At 50.0% G+C, this 17537-nt stretch overlaps 1 protein-coding gene across 1 annotated transcript in view; it reads right to left on the bottom strand.

Moving 5' to 3' along the window:
* Positions 1 to 1025: 1025 nt before the first annotated feature.
* Positions 1026 to 17537, bottom strand: part of TENM4 (teneurin transmembrane protein 4) — a 390999-nt gene continuing 374487 nt past the window's right edge. Inside the window, 4 exon segments of the mRNA XM_032640774.1 lie at positions 1026 to 6490; positions 9079 to 9126; positions 9129 to 9223; positions 14506 to 16120. Coding sequence (XP_032496665.1) covers positions 5732 to 6490; positions 9079 to 9126; positions 9129 to 9223; positions 14506 to 16120 — 2517 coding nt within the window. The 3' untranslated portion in view covers positions 1026 to 5731.

Raw genomic sequence — 17537 nt, 5'->3', positions numbered from 1 at the left:
ATACCCTCATAGATAGAAGATTGAGGCTTAGAATTTAAATTGTCTAAGATCACACAGTTAAGTGCTAGAGCCAAGCTTTGCACCCCCAAATTTTTTTTTTTTTTTTAACCACTGCAGGTGCCTCCGTCCCTGGCACTACAAAAGTATAACAGCTTGGGTAGCGGTGCCTGGACAGCCCATAGTTGCGCGGGTGGAAGGAATAGAGCCGAAGCGTGAAGCTCCTTCCCGCAGGGCCTGGTGATGGGCCAGACCTGAGGCTAATGGGAAGCAATGAACCTTCTGTTCTCATTCCTGTCCTCAATTATTTGCATTTTCATAAGGTTTGCTGTTCACACGAGGGAGGTGGGCTTAGCAAATGTACTTTCCTAAGTGACCAGCTGTCATCCCTGGCTTCTAGACATGAGGTTAAATGTGAGATTATGTGAGAAAAGCAGGCTGAAAAATTACCTGTATGCTGCGACTACCTTAGATTTTTTTTCAATTACCTTAGGTTAAGAACACACAGAGCAAAAAACAAAAACAAAAAAACAGAAACAATGCTAAAGGAATTTTCTTCCTTTTTTTCCAAGTTGTATTATGTGGTTATAATAATTTGTATGATGAATATGCGTTATTTTTGAAAGCGCAACCAGTGACACCCCATGTGGAATGCAGTGACGGGTGACGTAGTGGACAATTCTGTGCCCAGTGGCAGAGCACAGGCTCTTAGGGCAGTGTCGAGCTGTCCCACCCCTTGGAGTCTGTCCCTGAGGCCAGTAAGGACAGCAGCTGCAATGTGGCCCGGGGGAGCAGTGTGGCATAGCTGATGTCAGAGGTGCTTTGACATTCGTGAGGTTAAGCCCCAGGGTCTTTGTGTCCTTTGGAAATGCCTCTCCATGACAGCTGTCACCTGGAGGGCTTAAGAGGGACTTTGGGGCCAAGCACCAGAGCTTTGGAGGTCCTCCTGAGAACAGGAGCTTCTAGTAGCGCAAACTCAGAGGACCGGCTCAAGCAATCACTACTCCAAAGAAAGGCCACCAGACAGCTTTAAACACAAAATATTCTTTTATTTGTCAACGAAGGCTACACGGGATCACTTCTAGTTTTGTTTTTATGCCTTTTTCTTCTTTTCTAGAAGGTACCTACATCTGCATTTATTTACAGCCTTGTTGTATTTACACAGTCAAGAATACAGTGTTAGAAACACAAAAATGTTGAGAAAAAAACTTCTCAAAATTAGTTCCAGACTTCAGGAAAACTATTTCCACATGGTAAGGCCAGAGTCTCCAGTGTTGGTCGTCCAGAGGCAGCTTGAGAGAGTCCTTTTGCTGAAGCCGTGGGTTCAGAAGTCTTCAAGAACAACAGGCAGGTTTAGAAAAGTGGGATTCTGGTGTTGGGTGAATCTAGGGCTACCAGGCACCAGCAAACATCTGTGACTCAGCTCCTGCCAGGATAGCTGAGCCTGCCCGAAAGTTGGTTCTCCGTTGGCAGTTTGCCCTCAGAATCAAACACATTTTCTTCGGGACCAGGAGGTCGCCCAGTATCATGCCTTTGGCATTCCAGAGGGGGTAAGAAACCCAACATCGGCCTGCTTTCTGGGGCGGTCACGTACCCAAGGCTGGTTTCTGAGAATGGAAAGGTTGGAGAGGAGAAAGTTTCTATCACCTGAGCAATGAGTCTTTAAAAGGAGTTTGCTGTTATTTGAAGGTAAAATGAAAGGGCCTTGAACTACAGAGTTCTTTCTTTAATGCCCTCCTGTCCAGTAAAATACAGACAAGTGTATAAACTACCTGGGAATTCTGAACCTTAAATAAAGGGCTTTTAATCCCAATGAGGATCCCAAGGGAAAAAAGAGACTGGGTGCTTTCCAAGACCCCTCGGGAGGCAGGCCCCAGCTCAGGACCAGAAGCCACGGCCGGGGCTTAGTGGCTGCTGTGAGGAATGGAGGATAGATTCGACTTCAAGCACCAGGGGAACAAACCCCCAAACCCGAGACCTCACTGAGGCCCGGCAGACTCCTTCCTCTTGGGCACCAAGCTCAGCCTCACGGTCCTCACCTCGTGGCAACTGCAAATACCAGGCTGCAGATGTGAAACTATTCTAAGATTTCACATGGAAATCTCATCTTTGCATATTGGAAACCCCCCGCCACCTATAAGGCGGTACTTAAAAGTCACAGCTAAAAAGGTCCTTTATTCTCTTTTTCTTGTTTTTAAACAAATCTGATTCCTTGTTAGGTGCCTATAAAAACACTGCCCAGTTTTATTCCCCTTCCTTGCCTACATCACCTTCTGCTCCCAGCCCCACCTCATTCTTTAAAATCACGCCCTCTGGCCATTTTCAACCTCTGGTCAGTTTCTTAGCAATTGTTTCAAATCCTCCATCCCTAGGTAGAAATCAGGCACTAGTCTGTTCCTTGGGTTAATTCTCAGCCGACAGTTCTAAGAGACAAGCATCAGGGGTAATTGACCGTGGAGTTCCTTTCCCTTCCTCCAGTTGTCATAGCTCTGCCCTCCAGTGATGTCTGCCTGGAGGGTGGATAAAAAGGAAATCTCATCCTATAAAAAGCAAAGTTGGGGAATGACTGAAGTCCTATTTAAGGTGATGACAGAGGGGCTGTGGATGAGGAGGTGATGGCAGCCGCGGAGGATACGGGAGAAGGCAGGAGCTCTTCCAAAATAAACCTTTTTTCTAGGGTCAGAAGCTGACATCCTGCAGAATGAACCTGGGCCAGTGAGGGAGGGCTGGTAATTCTAATGCACACGTTTTGGTTGGTTAATGCCAAAAGGGCAGGTGCCGTCAAGGATGGGATTTGCTGCCTGGAGGCCTCTGAGCAGGCACAGGGAACTCCAGCTTATGCCTTCAGACTCACTCTTGTGGTGCGATTGGCACTGCTGGTCTCAGCAGGAGGACAGACGGAGAGTGCAGGCAGTGAGTCACCTGCCAGCCCAAATGGAAACCAACTCAGAAGGGCCGAGGCCAGAAGCACCACCTCCAATAGCAACAGCACCACCTCCAACAGCAACAGCACCACCTCCAACAGCAACAGCACCACCTCCAACAGCAACAGCACCAGTGTGAAACTGAGGTGCTTGATGCTGCCGGCCCCACTCCTGAGGTCCTCTCTAAAGCCTGGGGATGCATCATCTTCTCCCCATACAGAAGCTATGCCTCCTTGGTGGTATGTAGCCCAGAAAAAATATAACATCATTCGTTTAAAGGAAAGGAATGCTCAGTTATTCTCTGTGATTTTGATCTTTAAGAGTCCACGCTATTACTTTGGTGGGGGTGAGGGGTGGAGAGTCAGAGGGTTGGGGAGGTGTGGGGAGATGGTTCATTCGGCCCTCATGCTGTCTCTGACCTCCAAGTCGATGTCCCCAGCAGGTCTTGGCTGATGTCAGGAAGCCAGCATGGAACTGATCATCTAGGTCAAGGGGCAGGGTCCCATTGCTCAAGGGCTCCTTGTATCAAGAGTACATTTGAGAGGCATAAGTCTATTTTGGTTTAAAAACAAAAAAAACACTTGTGTTCTTCAGGCCAAACTATTTTCCATCCCGTCCAAGAACGATCCTGCCGGATGGGACCCGCCACCAGCTCCCGCCTTGCACAGTGGGCCCGGGAGCACTGCATCTGACTCAGCGGAGCTCTGGGAGGAGTGGGCAAATAGTCCAAGACACTGTAGCAGCAGTGTCACTTTTTTTGGAAACAGGAAGAGCACTTAGCGAAACACATCCTCTCATCCCAGTGGGATGACGTAAGGCAAAACCTCCTCTCCCGAGAAGCTCTGGGTGCCTCCCTCTGCTAGGCAGACCCCGACCTCCGTGCTGCTCCGATTCTCATGCAGCAAGAGACCTTTTTGGTTTCATTAACTCATGGAATATTCTGAAGACTCTGTGAGTAAGGCTATAAAGGTGCCATGAGCTTGTCAGTCCAACAAGGTTTCCACGGGAAGGAGCTCAGACTCAGAATTCATTTTCCACACTCAATGTAAAATGTAACCCATAAAAGTCCCACTTTCTAAGAAGCCCAGCTTAAAAGGAAGCATTTGGCTTCCCCTCCTGGTCTCCCAGAGCCTCCTGTGAGAGGTAATGACAGTGGTAATTAGGCAGATAAAACAGGAGAAAGGAGCTCCTAGCTCTCCCCTACTCTCAGTGCTTCCCCCGGCCCACTGGCGGCTGCCTCTCCCTGGGCATGCCCTCCAGGTGTGGGATGTACTCACTCCCGAAAGGACTTAAACTTCTGCCCGATGACCACAGGCGTAGGTCTTCACAGGGACAACTGCAGCCCGGTCTTCTGGATCCATAGGCACCAGCCTCAGGAACCGCCCCCCATCCTGGTGGGGTAGTTTGATGCTGCCAGGCCACACCAAATTATCTCTTTCCTCCTTTCTCCTTAGTCTTGCTTTAAAACCCCAGTTGGGCTCCTCTAGAGGGGAAGCTGTTTTAGAAGAACTTCACAGAAGGAATTTCCTGAAAGCCTATCCAGCTGCATCCCAGCTCTGCAATTAGCCCAATACACGAGAGGCAGAGGAGCCTTCAGGAGCTTGTTAGAAGGATGCTTGACTCATGCTTTCCTCTCTCTGGCTGACTTTCTCTTAAGCCTCTTTCCACGATCAAAGGCCACCAAGCACCTCTCTCCACACTCCTGTTTCTCAGTGGTGGCAGCTGAGCAGTGGAGGGAAGCTACCCAAAGTCATGGGGAGAGGGCTTCACCTAGGAAGGCGGGCTGGTACCCTCGCCACCACTGCCGTTCTTTTGCCGTGGGTGACCTTCCCTTCTGGACGTGGTGCCCACCCTGAGGGCTTGCTGTGCGGTGCTGCTTCTCACGTCTGACTTCGGGAGAGAGAAAGAGATGAATAAGGAACATCATGGGAGGACCAACCAACCACAGATCCCCTGGATGCCTCTGCCTCTTGGGGAGGCTTGGGCTCTAAGCCCCAGGATGCTGTCACCAGACTGGGGAAAGGACCTGGGAGACACTTTCTCCATCCCAGCATGGAGGTGGCACTGACAACTACACAAGATTTGCAAAAGGGGTTGGGGGGTTTCATTTCGCATCAAAATATAAAGCTTGGACAGGAGTTTGGGGCAGCTTGAAAAAGGTGCTGTGAGATCATGAAATCCCCCAGAGAAGATGGAACCATCCATGGTCCTCTGGAGGCATGGAACACAGTGTGTAAAAAAGCCACCACTTGTCTGCGGGAGCTTAGCCAAAGATCCTCAGGTCCTGCGGACCCTCCTTCCAGGCCCCCTTGGAAATTTGCTACCGGCCCATTACTCTCCACTGCACCCTTCCCTCCTGCCCGACCCCCATGGAAGAGAAAGTTGCACATGGGACAAGTTAGCACAGACACTTGTGTCTCACATCACACTGGGTACCCGGGGACAGACAAGGACACACCCCAGGAGATGCATCTCAGTGAGGAGAAATGTACCCCAAACAACAAGGAAAACTCCTCAAGGAAAAGGGAACAAAAGACAAGGAAGTTTTCATTGTGATCACACTATGGAAAAAAAATACCTTCCGTTCTTTGCAAAAAAAGGTGTGAAGGCCAAATTTGTGTTTTTCTTTTCTTAAAAAAAAAAGGATGTTGCATGAATTACACTGCAACCAGTATCTTTTTTGTTCGCTTGCTTTCTGCACTTGTTAAAAAAAGGATTCTTTTTTTTTTTTTTAAGTACAACACAGTCAGGGATGCGGCCACAAAAGAGTAGCTGTCTTTGGCAAGAAGTCCCGGCCACGGTCCTCTCTGTCACCTCCGGCCCATCTCACTCTGTCTCATGAAGTGGATGTTGCTGGCGCTGTCTGACAGTTCCGGGTACTGCTCGACCGAGATCACGAAGAAGCCGTCGTAGCCTTGAACCCGCCCCGTGCTCAGCGCCTGCTGCTTCTCGCCCTCTGTCCAGGCCCGCAGGCCTTCCTCCCCTTCCCGGAGTCGCTGCTGCTCGCGGGCCCAGGCCTGGCGCACGGCTCTCTGCCGGGCCAGCTCCAGCACCCGTGCCTTCTCCTCATCCGGTGTGGTCCCGTAGCGAGTGTTCAAGCACAGTGCCCCGTACTGGAGCTGGATGTCTGTGTACCGTCTAGTCCTGCCACTGAGCACCGTGTTGATCTGGGACACGGTGACGTTGACCCCGTTCTCCAGGGTTCTCCGCCCCCCGCTGAGGCCCAGGATGGCCAGGTCGCCTTCCGAAGGTCCTGCTTTCACGAAGTAGTGGGTGTCCACTCCGTCAATGGTGAAGTGCATGTTCTCTAGGTAGTGGGCGTTGTTCAAGATGGCAGCAACCCTCCGCCCGTCCTCGTTGGCCACGCTGATGATGTCTGTGGTCACTCGGCCATCCTTCAAGGCGAACTTGACCCCTTTGCCAAAGACTGAGCCACTGGATGCAAACTTCTTTGTCTCTGGGGCCTGCTGGCAGCTGGTGATTGTGGAGCCGTAGAGCTGATCGAAACGTTCCAGGGTGACGAAGGCCTTGAGCTGCTTCTGCACTTCACACTGTACCCCGAGAACAGACTGATGGTGGGGGGAGAGAGAGACAGTGAGATAAATGGGGAAAAACCTCCAACGGCCTGGAGAACCAGCTTACGTGACTAAAAGTCAAACCTATACAAATGTATTAACCTGTAGCATCTAGCTCTACTGCTGACCACTAGGACACCCAGCCCTCCCTTCATCCATCTATTCACCCTTCCTCCCATTCAGAAGCTGTTCAGGGAGCATCTACTCTGTGCCCAATCCCCTTCTCGGCACGGAAGATACAACAACGAATCAGACATCGTCCCTGCCCTTGAAGAACTCCCCGTTTAGTGGGGAAAGACAGATGTGGCAACAAATAACTACAATCAAAGGTGATGAGCGGTGGTCTAAGAGGAGCGACAGGAACAGCTGTAGCCAACATGTCGTGGCCTTTGAGCCGAATAGTTCACACTCATTATCTCGCTGGATCTTCACAATAACTTTATACAGCAGGGACTGTTATTGCTCTGGTTTTACACCTAAGGAAGCTAAGGCTCAAAGAGGTTGTAACTGGCCCGCAGTCATACAGACTAGTAAGTATTCAAACCAACATTCAAACCCTGGTCTGTCTGATCCTAGAGGCTCAGTTCAAGGGCTGCTGGAGTCGGGAGGAGCGATCACGGCTCAGGGTGTCTCAGCCTGGAGGCGGAGAAGCAAGGTGAAGGAGATGGGGTTCAAGGACAGGCTCACGCTGGAGTTGGGACTTGGAGGATGAGGGGATGATGTTAGATGCAGGAATGGCGAGGAATGCACTCTTGACAAGAAGGCTTAGTACGATGAAAAGTAGTGACTTACATAAACCCTCTTAGCCTGCTGTGTTGCTCTCTGCCATGTTTAGAAATGATTTTCAAGGAGGGCCTCTGTCCCCACAGTGCTTCCTGGGGGCTCCTCAAGTGCCCCCGCTCTTGGCTGCTTTGCGGGACAGGTTGGAAGCCACGTTCAGGCAGGCCCCAGGGCCTTATCAGCAACTTAGAGAAATGGCTTTAGAAAAAGGCCCAGCGGTTTCTCACTGAAATTCAGTCCTCTTTATAATTAATAGAACCCTGTCTGTGAACAATTATTTCCTAGAGTTTCACGGAAGCTGGAGTGCTAAACAACAAAGATCTCCAATGCTTGCCAAGGGCAGAAATCAATAATTCACTGACAGGCAAGGCTGGCAAACCGTCAGAGACTGTGGCTCTGGGAGGGCGTGGAGAAGGGAGTCTGGAGGTAGGGGGTGCAGCTGAGTGGCTGGAAGCGGCCCTGGGAAAACAGTCAGCGCTGTGGGCAGCTGGGCAGTACCTGGAGGGATGGATGGCGGGGATTGGAGAGGGGCAGGGGGTGGGGCTAGGGCTGCAGAGAGAGGATGGGCTTCGTGACCAGACAGACTTGGGTTCTCATCGCCTTTCCAGCTCACCTTGGACAAGTTTCTCTCAACTCTGGTCTTATCTGTAAAATGGGGAAAAAGGCCGAACTCACGGGGTTGTTTACTTCTTTCAACCATTTGTTCATTCAACAAAAGTCTCCCATGCACCTACTATGTGCGAGGTGGTATGCTGGGTACCAAATAAGACCCAGTACTTGCCCTCTTGGGGCTTAGGGTCTAGTGGAGATACAGGGAAGAAAACAGGAATGAAAATATAGTGTTGTGGGTGCTTAGCAAGAGGAAGCTATAGGTGCCACCGGAGCACAGAGGGGCAGAATCACGTTCTCCAGAGGTCAGGGGAAGGAAACAGCTAGGCTGAGGCCTGATGGAATCCGACTGGAGTAAGAGATGTGGATGTGTAAGTTTCTGATCGCAGTAGTATGCCATCTGGCAACTCTGATTTCCTCCTCAGTCTCTTGTCCCCCTGGTCAGGGATCCCCTGGAAGGCCTGGTCTCTGCCTGATTCTTTCCTGCCTTCACTGGCTCCCGGGCCTGGGGCCTGGAAGAGCCAGCTCCCAGCACAGATCTTATGAAAGAGGGGGGCAGTGAGAAGAAATGAGCAAATGGATGTCTGAAGTGAGAGGGTGGAATGAAACTGTTTTGAAGGATCTTTATAGCCATAAAATTCTATGAGTCTTTGAAATTGGGTCATAAATGGAAGACAGGGGAAAGTAACATTTTTTTGAGCACCTACAGACAGATCTGGGTTTGAATCCTGCTCTACTCATCCTTGCTGTGTGGCATTCGAAAGCCTCAAGCATGAAATCTGTAAAATGGAGAACACGATACCAAGGGATATTTGTGTGTTAATTTATGTAGAATAGGCCAGGTGCGCTGAGGTGCTCAGAAAATGTCACATTTGTATTTCGAACACACCTTCCCTCTTTGTACTTTTGGGACAAAGGCTCATTTTTTTTTGTTGTGGAACTCCAAACTCCAGTGTAACGTACAAAACTCCTTAATTTGGCTTGTGAGGGCCTACGTGCTGTTACAGCTGGGTCCACAGTGACCTGCCGAGTGGCAGGGTACTAAGTATCTGCTGAACTGTTTCTGGCAGGCACAGTGGACGTACCACATTGGTTTCTATCACTGGCCTAGGCGTTCCTGAAAAGCTGGGTGGGGCCCCATTCCTGTAATGTCTGGACGGCTTGAGGGGTGGGCAGCCATGTGTGTGAATTACCTTGCTGTTGTCCCACTCCTGAGTCTTCATCTGTGTGTGGATGAGCTCGTGTAGGATGGTTCCATGGCATCATGTCTGGCTTGGCATAGCCGGGAATCACGTTTGTGAAGCTGGAATTCGAAGGTGAGGAGCCAGCTGTTGACATCTGGGTGGGAGAGAAGCAGGAAACAGGCCCCACGGAGTCAGTGGACCTCAGAGTGACACATCCCAAGAAAGCAGCCTAGAGTTAGGCTGCAGTGGGGCGGGGTGAGGACACGGAGAGCTGCTGGGGAGGAGAGTCAACAAGCATGGTGGAAACTGTTTCACGGCATGAGAGATGAACATGCTCTTGGGACCCAGTGTCCCCTCCTAGGGATGTATCTGAGAGAGATTGTCACCAAAGTAGAACCTAGGTTTCCAGGACTTCCTCTTACTACTGTCACTCTACCCGAGGACCTTCAGCTTCTGTAGCCATGGGCAGCTGTCGATGGATGAACACTCCCTCCACGTCCAGCCACAACACCAACCAGGAGACACAGACGACAACCAACCCCAAAGGAAAGATTTTTTTTTTTTTTTTGCGGTACGCGGGCCTCTCACTGCTGTGGCCTCTCCCGTTGCGGAGCACAGGCTCCGGATGCGCAGGCTCAGCGGCCATGGCTCACGGGCCCAGCCGCTCCGCGGCATGTGGTATCTTCCCAGACCGGGGCACGAACCCGTGTCTCCTGCATCGGTAGGCGGACTCCTAACCACTGCGCCACCAGGGAAGCCCCAAAGGGAAGGTTTTAATGAATGACTTTCAAAGAGAAAATTCACTGAAGAAGCAAACTCTCCCTCCTTTCTCCTTTTTGAAGAGATTAGAGCCGCAGGGCTAAAGTGCACTGGGCATGGAGGTGGCCTGACCAAAGATGGAAGAGTTTTTTCCCCCTTGATCCTGCCTTTATTTACTCTGGGAGCCTAAGAAAGTCACTTAAGCTCCTTGTGCCTTCATTTTCCAGTCTTATATTGGGCTTGAGGATCTAGCCCCATAGGCATTGGATTTACTGGTTTTTATGATATTCCTGGGGGGTTACTAATTATAAAATACTAGGTAGAGGGAAAGGTGGGATGTTGTCATGAGCAACCGGCTCACTGAAGAGTGGAATCAGGAAGCCAAGACTTCAGGAAAAGAAAGAGGGTGGAAAGTGTGTCATCAGTTACTTGGCCCTCCGTTGCCGAGTGTTCTTTTATGTGACCAGCTCTGGTGTCACAGATCCTCAGCTTGCACACACAGGACCCTGAAGGGGAGCTGAGACATGGACACGGATAACCTTGACACAGGAAAAACACCTAGAGGAGGGCAAGAAGTCTTTCAGTTCCACAGACTGACAAGTCTTCATGAAGAAGGTTGCCTTGAAGCCAGGCAGTGAAAGCTGTGCAAATTTGTCAGGCTTTGATGGAGATGAACGCAAAGGCCATTGTATAAGGCAAGGCCTGGAGAGGGGAGGTGAGTATTGGGAGCGTTCGGGTAACCGGACAGCAGTTTAGCAAGGCAGAGAGAGAACCAGAAAGGACAATGGCGGCTGGAGAAGGAAGAGCCTGGGATGGCAGGTGGGAGGTGATTTGGGGTCTACAGGAGACAGACAGACAGCCCGTGTCCCCGCATGGCTCAGCCTTCCTTGCGAAGGGGCAGCTGAAGATGCCAAAGCAGTTGTTGACTAGAGACTCAAATGCAAAGTCAGGAGAAGGCAGGATTTGGAATTAAGTGTCTGAGCCAGCAACTCTGGGTGGTGGGCATTCAGGCCTGCTTTAGGCTTTTTCCAAAGCAGACAGATCCCTGGTCAGGGAGGTTCTTAGGGCCCAGGCATTGGTGGAATTGAGTTCATCCCAGTGATGGGAGTGCCATTCGGGGGTCATCAACTTCATCCCACATTGCCTTTCCATTCAAGAACCTCAAGTTTGCCTTTTTCTTTTTTTTTTTTTTTTTTTGGTTTTTGTTTCTTCGATGTTCCAGAGCCCCTCTCTTGGGTGTGAAGGCTGGAGGTTCTGATGTGGAGGAGTGTAGAAAAGGAAGCTGGAAACCCAGATTCTACTTCTAGAAAGATCATATAAGGGAAAGAACATGGTAAGGCAAGACAAAACCCAGGTCCAAACTCTGGCTCCCAACTTGCAAACTGTGTGATCTTAGACAGTTTCCTTAACCTCTCTGAGGTTCAGTTTCCTTATCTGCAAATTCATGGGAGAAATGGTTTTCACCAAGTCATGGAGAAGAATACTAATAGTGTTACCACTTTGGGGCAGCCAACATAGAGCAGGAACTGTTCTGTTTTGTTACATAAATGATTGGATTTAATGTATTTTAAAGTGTCCAGCTTGGTTCCTGGCTCATAGAAGGTTGACTGTGTTTCCTCAAACCCAAGCCTCCATGTGCCTGGAACTCCATTTCCTCTTCTGTAGCGTGAGGTGCTTGGACCAGTTTTCTCCAAAGTCCCTTTCCTCACTGAGTTTCTAAGTATCTCTGATTCTCTGAATCTTGGTAGATGGTTCTTTGGGAAATTAAAACAAACAGAACGGGGGGGGGGGGGGGGGGGGGGGGGGGGGGCGGGGGGGAACAACCCTACAAAGCCATTGTGCCTGAGGCTGAGAACTTGCATCTGAATTTGTAGTTGCAAAGGAAAGCTTCTATCAGGAATACTGCAAATTCCCAGGAAGCCAGGGGGCTGAAAAGAGGCCTGGGCCTTAATTACAAGTGATGGAAGGTGGGAAACTTTCTCATTATGCCTTTAGGAAAAATGCTGAAAATTGATTTATTCACTGCTTTTTCTACTGTGCTTTTCTGAAGAGGTGGGAATTTTACTCTTCTTTCCTATGACATCAGAGGTAGACATTTTCCCTCAAGTTAAAAAGCTCTTACTCATCCGTTCGTCCCAGACTTCAGCGTGGCTGCCTGGGACAGTGGTGAAAAATAATAATCCCTTTCACACGTATACAGCTTTGCACTTAACAGAGGGAATTCAGATCTCTAAGAATGAGGATTTTGGAGTCAGACACTGCAGAGTTCTAACCCCAGCCTTGCCACCTCTTCCTGGGCGGGTTACTTTACCTCTCTGACCCTCACTTTCCGTCTTTGTAAATGGGGTCAGTGGTCCCCATCAAGTGAGGGTTAAGTATAGAGGATCAGTGGTGGACATTTTTAAGTTGCCTTCCTAGTGTCCCATTCTGCCTTCTCTCTCTTTCTTTTTGCGGTATCCATGTATTTTTTAGGGACGCTGACTCCACCTAAGGGCTTAGCATTGAAGCATGTGACCCTAGGCTAAGCCAATCAGTGCATTCTATCTCCCCAGCCATGCTGGTTGGTTCAGGGGTTGTCATGTGACATAAGCCTCTCCAGTATTATAGGCTTAAGACCCTATCCTGTTTTTGGAAAAAAGATGAGATGCCTTTTTATCGTTGTTGTTGCTGGATGTGAATGAGGTTGCATGTAGCCCACGTGGAAGCTAAATGGTCAAGTTTAGTGAGAATTAGTAGTATCTTGGCTTTTAGTAGTTAAATGGTTTTTTCCTCAGCTACGGTAACCTGCCAAGGCATCTCACAGGAAATTCATTGGAAGATGAGGCAGGGGGCGTGCTTCATGCAGACAGATGTAAGAGCAATGTCCTCTCAGTCGTTTCAGTTTTTCTAGGGCTGGCAGCAAGCCGAGTACAGTGAACGCTGTGAAACCTTGTTGAGATATTCCTGTGCGTCCATAGGCCCCAAGGGTGTTTTCATCGCACCTGCTCACCACTGTGTCCTCTCTTCCTTCCCACTCTTGAGACTCTTGCTCTCGACATGACCACCTGGAATTCTTCCCCGAAAGAAGACTCCTCTAATTCTGTCAGCAGAAACAGGTCCAGACTGGGCCACCCCAGTTTGGGGGCCAGGAAGCCACCATGTCCCTAAGGGGCACTCACGTGGGGCTGTACACATTGCCCTCTCCATACTTTTGTACGTGCGGTCCCCTCTATCTGGATCGCCTTTTTTCCCATTACCTGGCGAATGTCCACTCGTAAGCGGACCTCGCGCGCCAGCTGCTCCCTGGGTAGAACCAGCCGTGCCTCCTGTGTTTCACAGGCCATCAGCGCAAGCCTCTGCCATGGGCCCCTCACACTGGACAGCAGTTGTCTGTCTGGCCTCTCTTGCGGGGTGAACTCCTGGAGGGTGGGGATCATCTTTCTATCCCCAGTGCCTAAAACAGTGGCTGCACAGAGGGGGCCCTTGTTGAATGAAGGAAGCTGCCTTAAACTAGGGGCAGGAGGATTATGTCACAGGACAAAAGACGGGGAGATGACCACGTTTGCAAGTGGTCATGCCCAACTTTTGTCCACCACGAACTCTGTTCTATAAAAGGTGCTGGTTTTATCCAGACCTGAATCCCCAGAGCTGCTCTGACTCCTGAGGTCTTCTGTGACTGGCCTGGCAGCGGCTGTTGCTGGAAGGAGGCTGTTAGAGGCATTTCTAGCATGCGTGACCTATGGGGCATTTTACACTCAAGTTGGTTTCACTTTTAAAATCAGATGGTAAGGGAAAGAGAACCAACATGAACCAGGCTCTGTGCTAGGCAGGTTATAAAATGTATCTCATTTCACCCCTGCGACCATCCTATCAGGTAAGTTTTTTTTTTTTTTTCCTATTTGTCCATCTGTTCTTTGCTCCTTTTTCTCCGTCTTTTCCTACCCTCTTTGGATGATTAATTTAGTCTTCATTTTATCTCCACTATTGACTGATAAGCTGTGCCTCTGCTTTATCTTTTAGTAGTTGCTCTAGGATTTACAATATGCATATTTAACCTACCAGAGTCAGGGTAGATATTCTAACTTCAGTTTATAGATCAGGAAACTGGAATTCAGGGGAAGTTAAATAAATTTTGTGACTGTCATAGCTTAGAAATGATGGATCTTTCACCTAGTTCTGTCTGTTGCCAAAGTCTGAATCTTCCATGACCTCATCCCAAATAAGAGAACTGAATCCTTCTTTTCTTTCTTTCTTTTTTTTTTTTGTCATACCTTCATTCAACTTATCGGGGACTCATAACCAGCCTGATCTCTGGGTCAGAAACTCTCAAAGTACATTCCAGGGGATGCATCCAGTGAAATATTAGGGTTTCATGGTCAAATAAGTTGGAAAAGTAGTGGGTAAATATATGAAACAGTTCTCCTTACTACAGGACTTCTCAGAGCCTTTCATAAGCTGAAATGTATCGTGAAAGTTTAAGAACGGTAGTTGCCCTGTCAAATTGATTTGATGCCAAAACCAGTTTTTCCAAAGCATTTCTCTGAACTGGTGTTTCTTCAAAAATACTTTGGAAAGTGCTGCTCTAAAAGGAAGTCAATATCTCCCATTACCCCATACCAGCTTTCTCAAGGAAGGCTGTCTTTTCAGATGACCAGAGTGATAGTGGTTCCTGCCCTCTGAATAGGCCCTGGTCCTCACCTGTCATGAAGCACTTGACGTCCTGAGAGTTACTGACCGGGTTGTTGTTTTTAAACATATAGAGATTAAAAGGCATGATACTGCTGCTACTAAGCTGCTTCCACAACTCGTGGTCTGGGCTAGTCCAGCGACCAGCCAGCACGTCGTAATCTCGCCGGCCCATGTGGACGAGCTTGGTGAGCGGATCATAGAGGCCACCGTGGTAGCCAATGATGATCTGGAAGTTGGGGTTGGTGTCCATGTAGATCTCCCCGTAGGCCGTGTACAGGATCTGCTTGATCATTAAGCCCGTTCCACTGAAGACAGCAAGAGGGGTCCCGATGTTGTCACAGGCTATGTAGAACTCATCTCCGCCACTCAGCTCCATGGCAAAGAGGTGTCCTTGCAGGTCGTAGTAGAGGGATGTGATCTCAGAGCTGGAGTGGTTGTACAGGTGGGTGACCTTGGTAGGACTGGTCAGGTCTGCGTAGAAGAACTGCAGGTGGTGGCTCTGGCTGCTCTTGCTGGACACCCGCCGCCCCAGGCCATCGTAACGGTACCTGACGCTCCAGCCACCACCCCGGTTGTAGGCCTTGGTGAGCAGGCCCGCTGAGTTGTACTCAAAGACATCACTGCCCCTCTGCCTCAGGAAACCGTCCTCGTCCATCTTGTACTGCACGTCACCCAGCCTGGTGATGCGGTCACGGAGGTCATACCGTAGTGGGGTGAGCCGTGCACTGTTCCCCGGGCTCAGTAAGTGCAGATTCCCATTGAGGTCATAGCTGTATCGCCAGAGTGGTTTGTCATTGACGGAGACCGTCTGCAGCTGGCCGTCGGCGTCGTACTCATAGGAGTAACGGGTGGTGTTGGCATAGGGTCCCACCTTCAGCTCCTTCTTAACGACTCGCCCCATGTTATCATACTGGACGGTCATCCAGTACATGAGCGAGCGGAAGATCTCGTATTGCACTTCCTTCATCCGGCCGTATGCGTCAAAGTGCTTGGTGTGGGTCATGACCGCCGTGGTGATGATCTGGTTAATGTCATAGTAGATGACACCAAATTTCCCGAACTGCTCCGTCTTGCCCGACACATCGTCATAGCGATAGAGGTCAATGGGCAGCGGGGTCTCATTGATCACGGCCTGCATGCTGGTCACCCGGAAGCTGTTGTCATAGTTGTAGTCAAAGCGGGCGTTGACCATGCCTTCCTCGGTGAAGCGAAAAATCTGGCGGTCGATCAGGGGCCCGATTTGACGGTAGCGGATGGTGCAGGTGAAGCCCTCGTTCTGTAGGTTGATGGTCTTCAGCATGCCGGCAGTCTCGTCGTAGGTGAAGCTCACCTTGGTGGTGTCGTACAGCATCTCGGCTAGCTTGGACAGCTTGCCATACTTGTATATCACCCTGCGGCCGGTGCCCAGGTAGAAGGTGTGGAGGAGGTGCCCGTCCTCAGTGAAGTCCTGGATGACTGAGGCGTTGCCCTCGGGGGGCTGGTAGATGTTCCTGTAGTAACCCACTGAGCGGATGGTCTCCAGCGTCTGCCGGGCCACGTTGGGCATGGTCACAGAAGAGAGGCGGTCGTTCTTGTCAAACTCAAAGATGTACTGCCTCTGGCTGTGGAGGAGTAGCACCATGGACTGCAGGGGAAGGAAAACCGAGAGATGAGAAGAGGGTGCTGGGAAGGAAGGGGTGGTCTGTGAGCCCAAGACTTAAGGGAAAAGAATGAAAGGCCAAGGAAGCTGGTGGTTCTCTTAAGTTATGCCCAAACTAGAGCTTTCCAACCAGGATATTGCAATGGGGTACAAATGTGCTAAGACAAGAATTTCTCTCTGCCCTTGACCCTGGCAGGGCCTGGGGCCCCAGAACACTCAGGCCATCTGCCTTCCTATAGTGAGCAGCCTTGTCTGTTTGCCCCTTTGTGGGGTACAAGAATGATGATTTCAGCATGGGATGGGGTTGGGAGCACTGGCCTCAAGTATTTGCAGAAGCCTCTCTTCTGGCTTCCTTGTGCCAGATTCCTTCTCAGGTCAACCTTCCCACTCAGGCAAGAATGATTACCCTAAAACACAGCCTGACAACGTCTACTGCCTGCTAAACAACATCCGTTGACTCCCTATGGCCTACAGGATAAAGACATGTCTGAGAAGGACATTTAAGGTTTTGCATAATTGTTTATGTGGTAACAGGTCATATGCCCACCCGGGGGTGGGGTGGGCTGTGATGGGAATGGGGAAACCTGGTTTCTAATAATGGACTCATTGTGTGGCCCTGGGCAAGTTCTTTCCCTCTGGGTTGGATTTTTCAGTATGTTGGATGACCTCCAAGGTCTCTCTTAGCACTACCACAAAATGCTGCTCTCAGAGATGTGAACACTGCACAGGGTAGGGGAGACAGATCACAGATCAATCAGAGCCTGGGCCCTGGACAGGTGACCAGGAGCAAAACGTTAAGTAAGGATCTGGGTATCAGAACTGGGGCATGAAATACAGACTGTTTCAGGAATAAGTCAGTAGATAAAAGGCCTAAAGGCATCTGGGCATCAAAGTTAGCATTTTGTCTTATTTGGGACCAACTTTTGATTTCAGGCTCTTTCTGATTCCAAGTCCCTGGGATGAACTGACTCCTGACCTGAAGCAGAGGGGACATACTAAGGCCACACCTAGCACGTGAAGCTCAGGATTAAGCACCTCTTGCTTAATACTAATCCCCAGGCTTTTGCCTTGTTCTCTGTGACCAGATCACACCAAGAGCCCTAGACCTGGGAGCAGACCCCTGCCTGGGTCTGGACCCGAAATCCTGCTCTGTAAGTCCAGATAGTGTTTGGGTCTAGCTCCAGCCTATTGGGTGGGACTTTCACATTCTCCTGCCCCAGGACCCCCCACTTACCACCCCGTCACCATAATCCATCCATACACCACCCGGGACCCCCTGGCACACTGATGCGGATTTTCCTGAACATTTCCTTTCGGAGACCACGTGGGTCAGACCCATCCCACTGAGATCAGCAGGCTGGGCCTGGCCAAGGGTTGAGCCACAGTGATGGATCTTCGATAT

Source organism: Phocoena sinus, chromosome 8, assembly GCF_008692025.1.
Source record: "Phocoena sinus isolate mPhoSin1 chromosome 8, mPhoSin1.pri, whole genome shotgun sequence".
Classification (NCBI taxonomy): Eukaryota; Metazoa; Chordata; class Mammalia; order Artiodactyla; family Phocoenidae; genus Phocoena; species Phocoena sinus.
The sequence above is the reverse complement of the archived record's forward strand: the minus strand, read 5'-3'. Positions and strand labels throughout refer to the sequence as shown.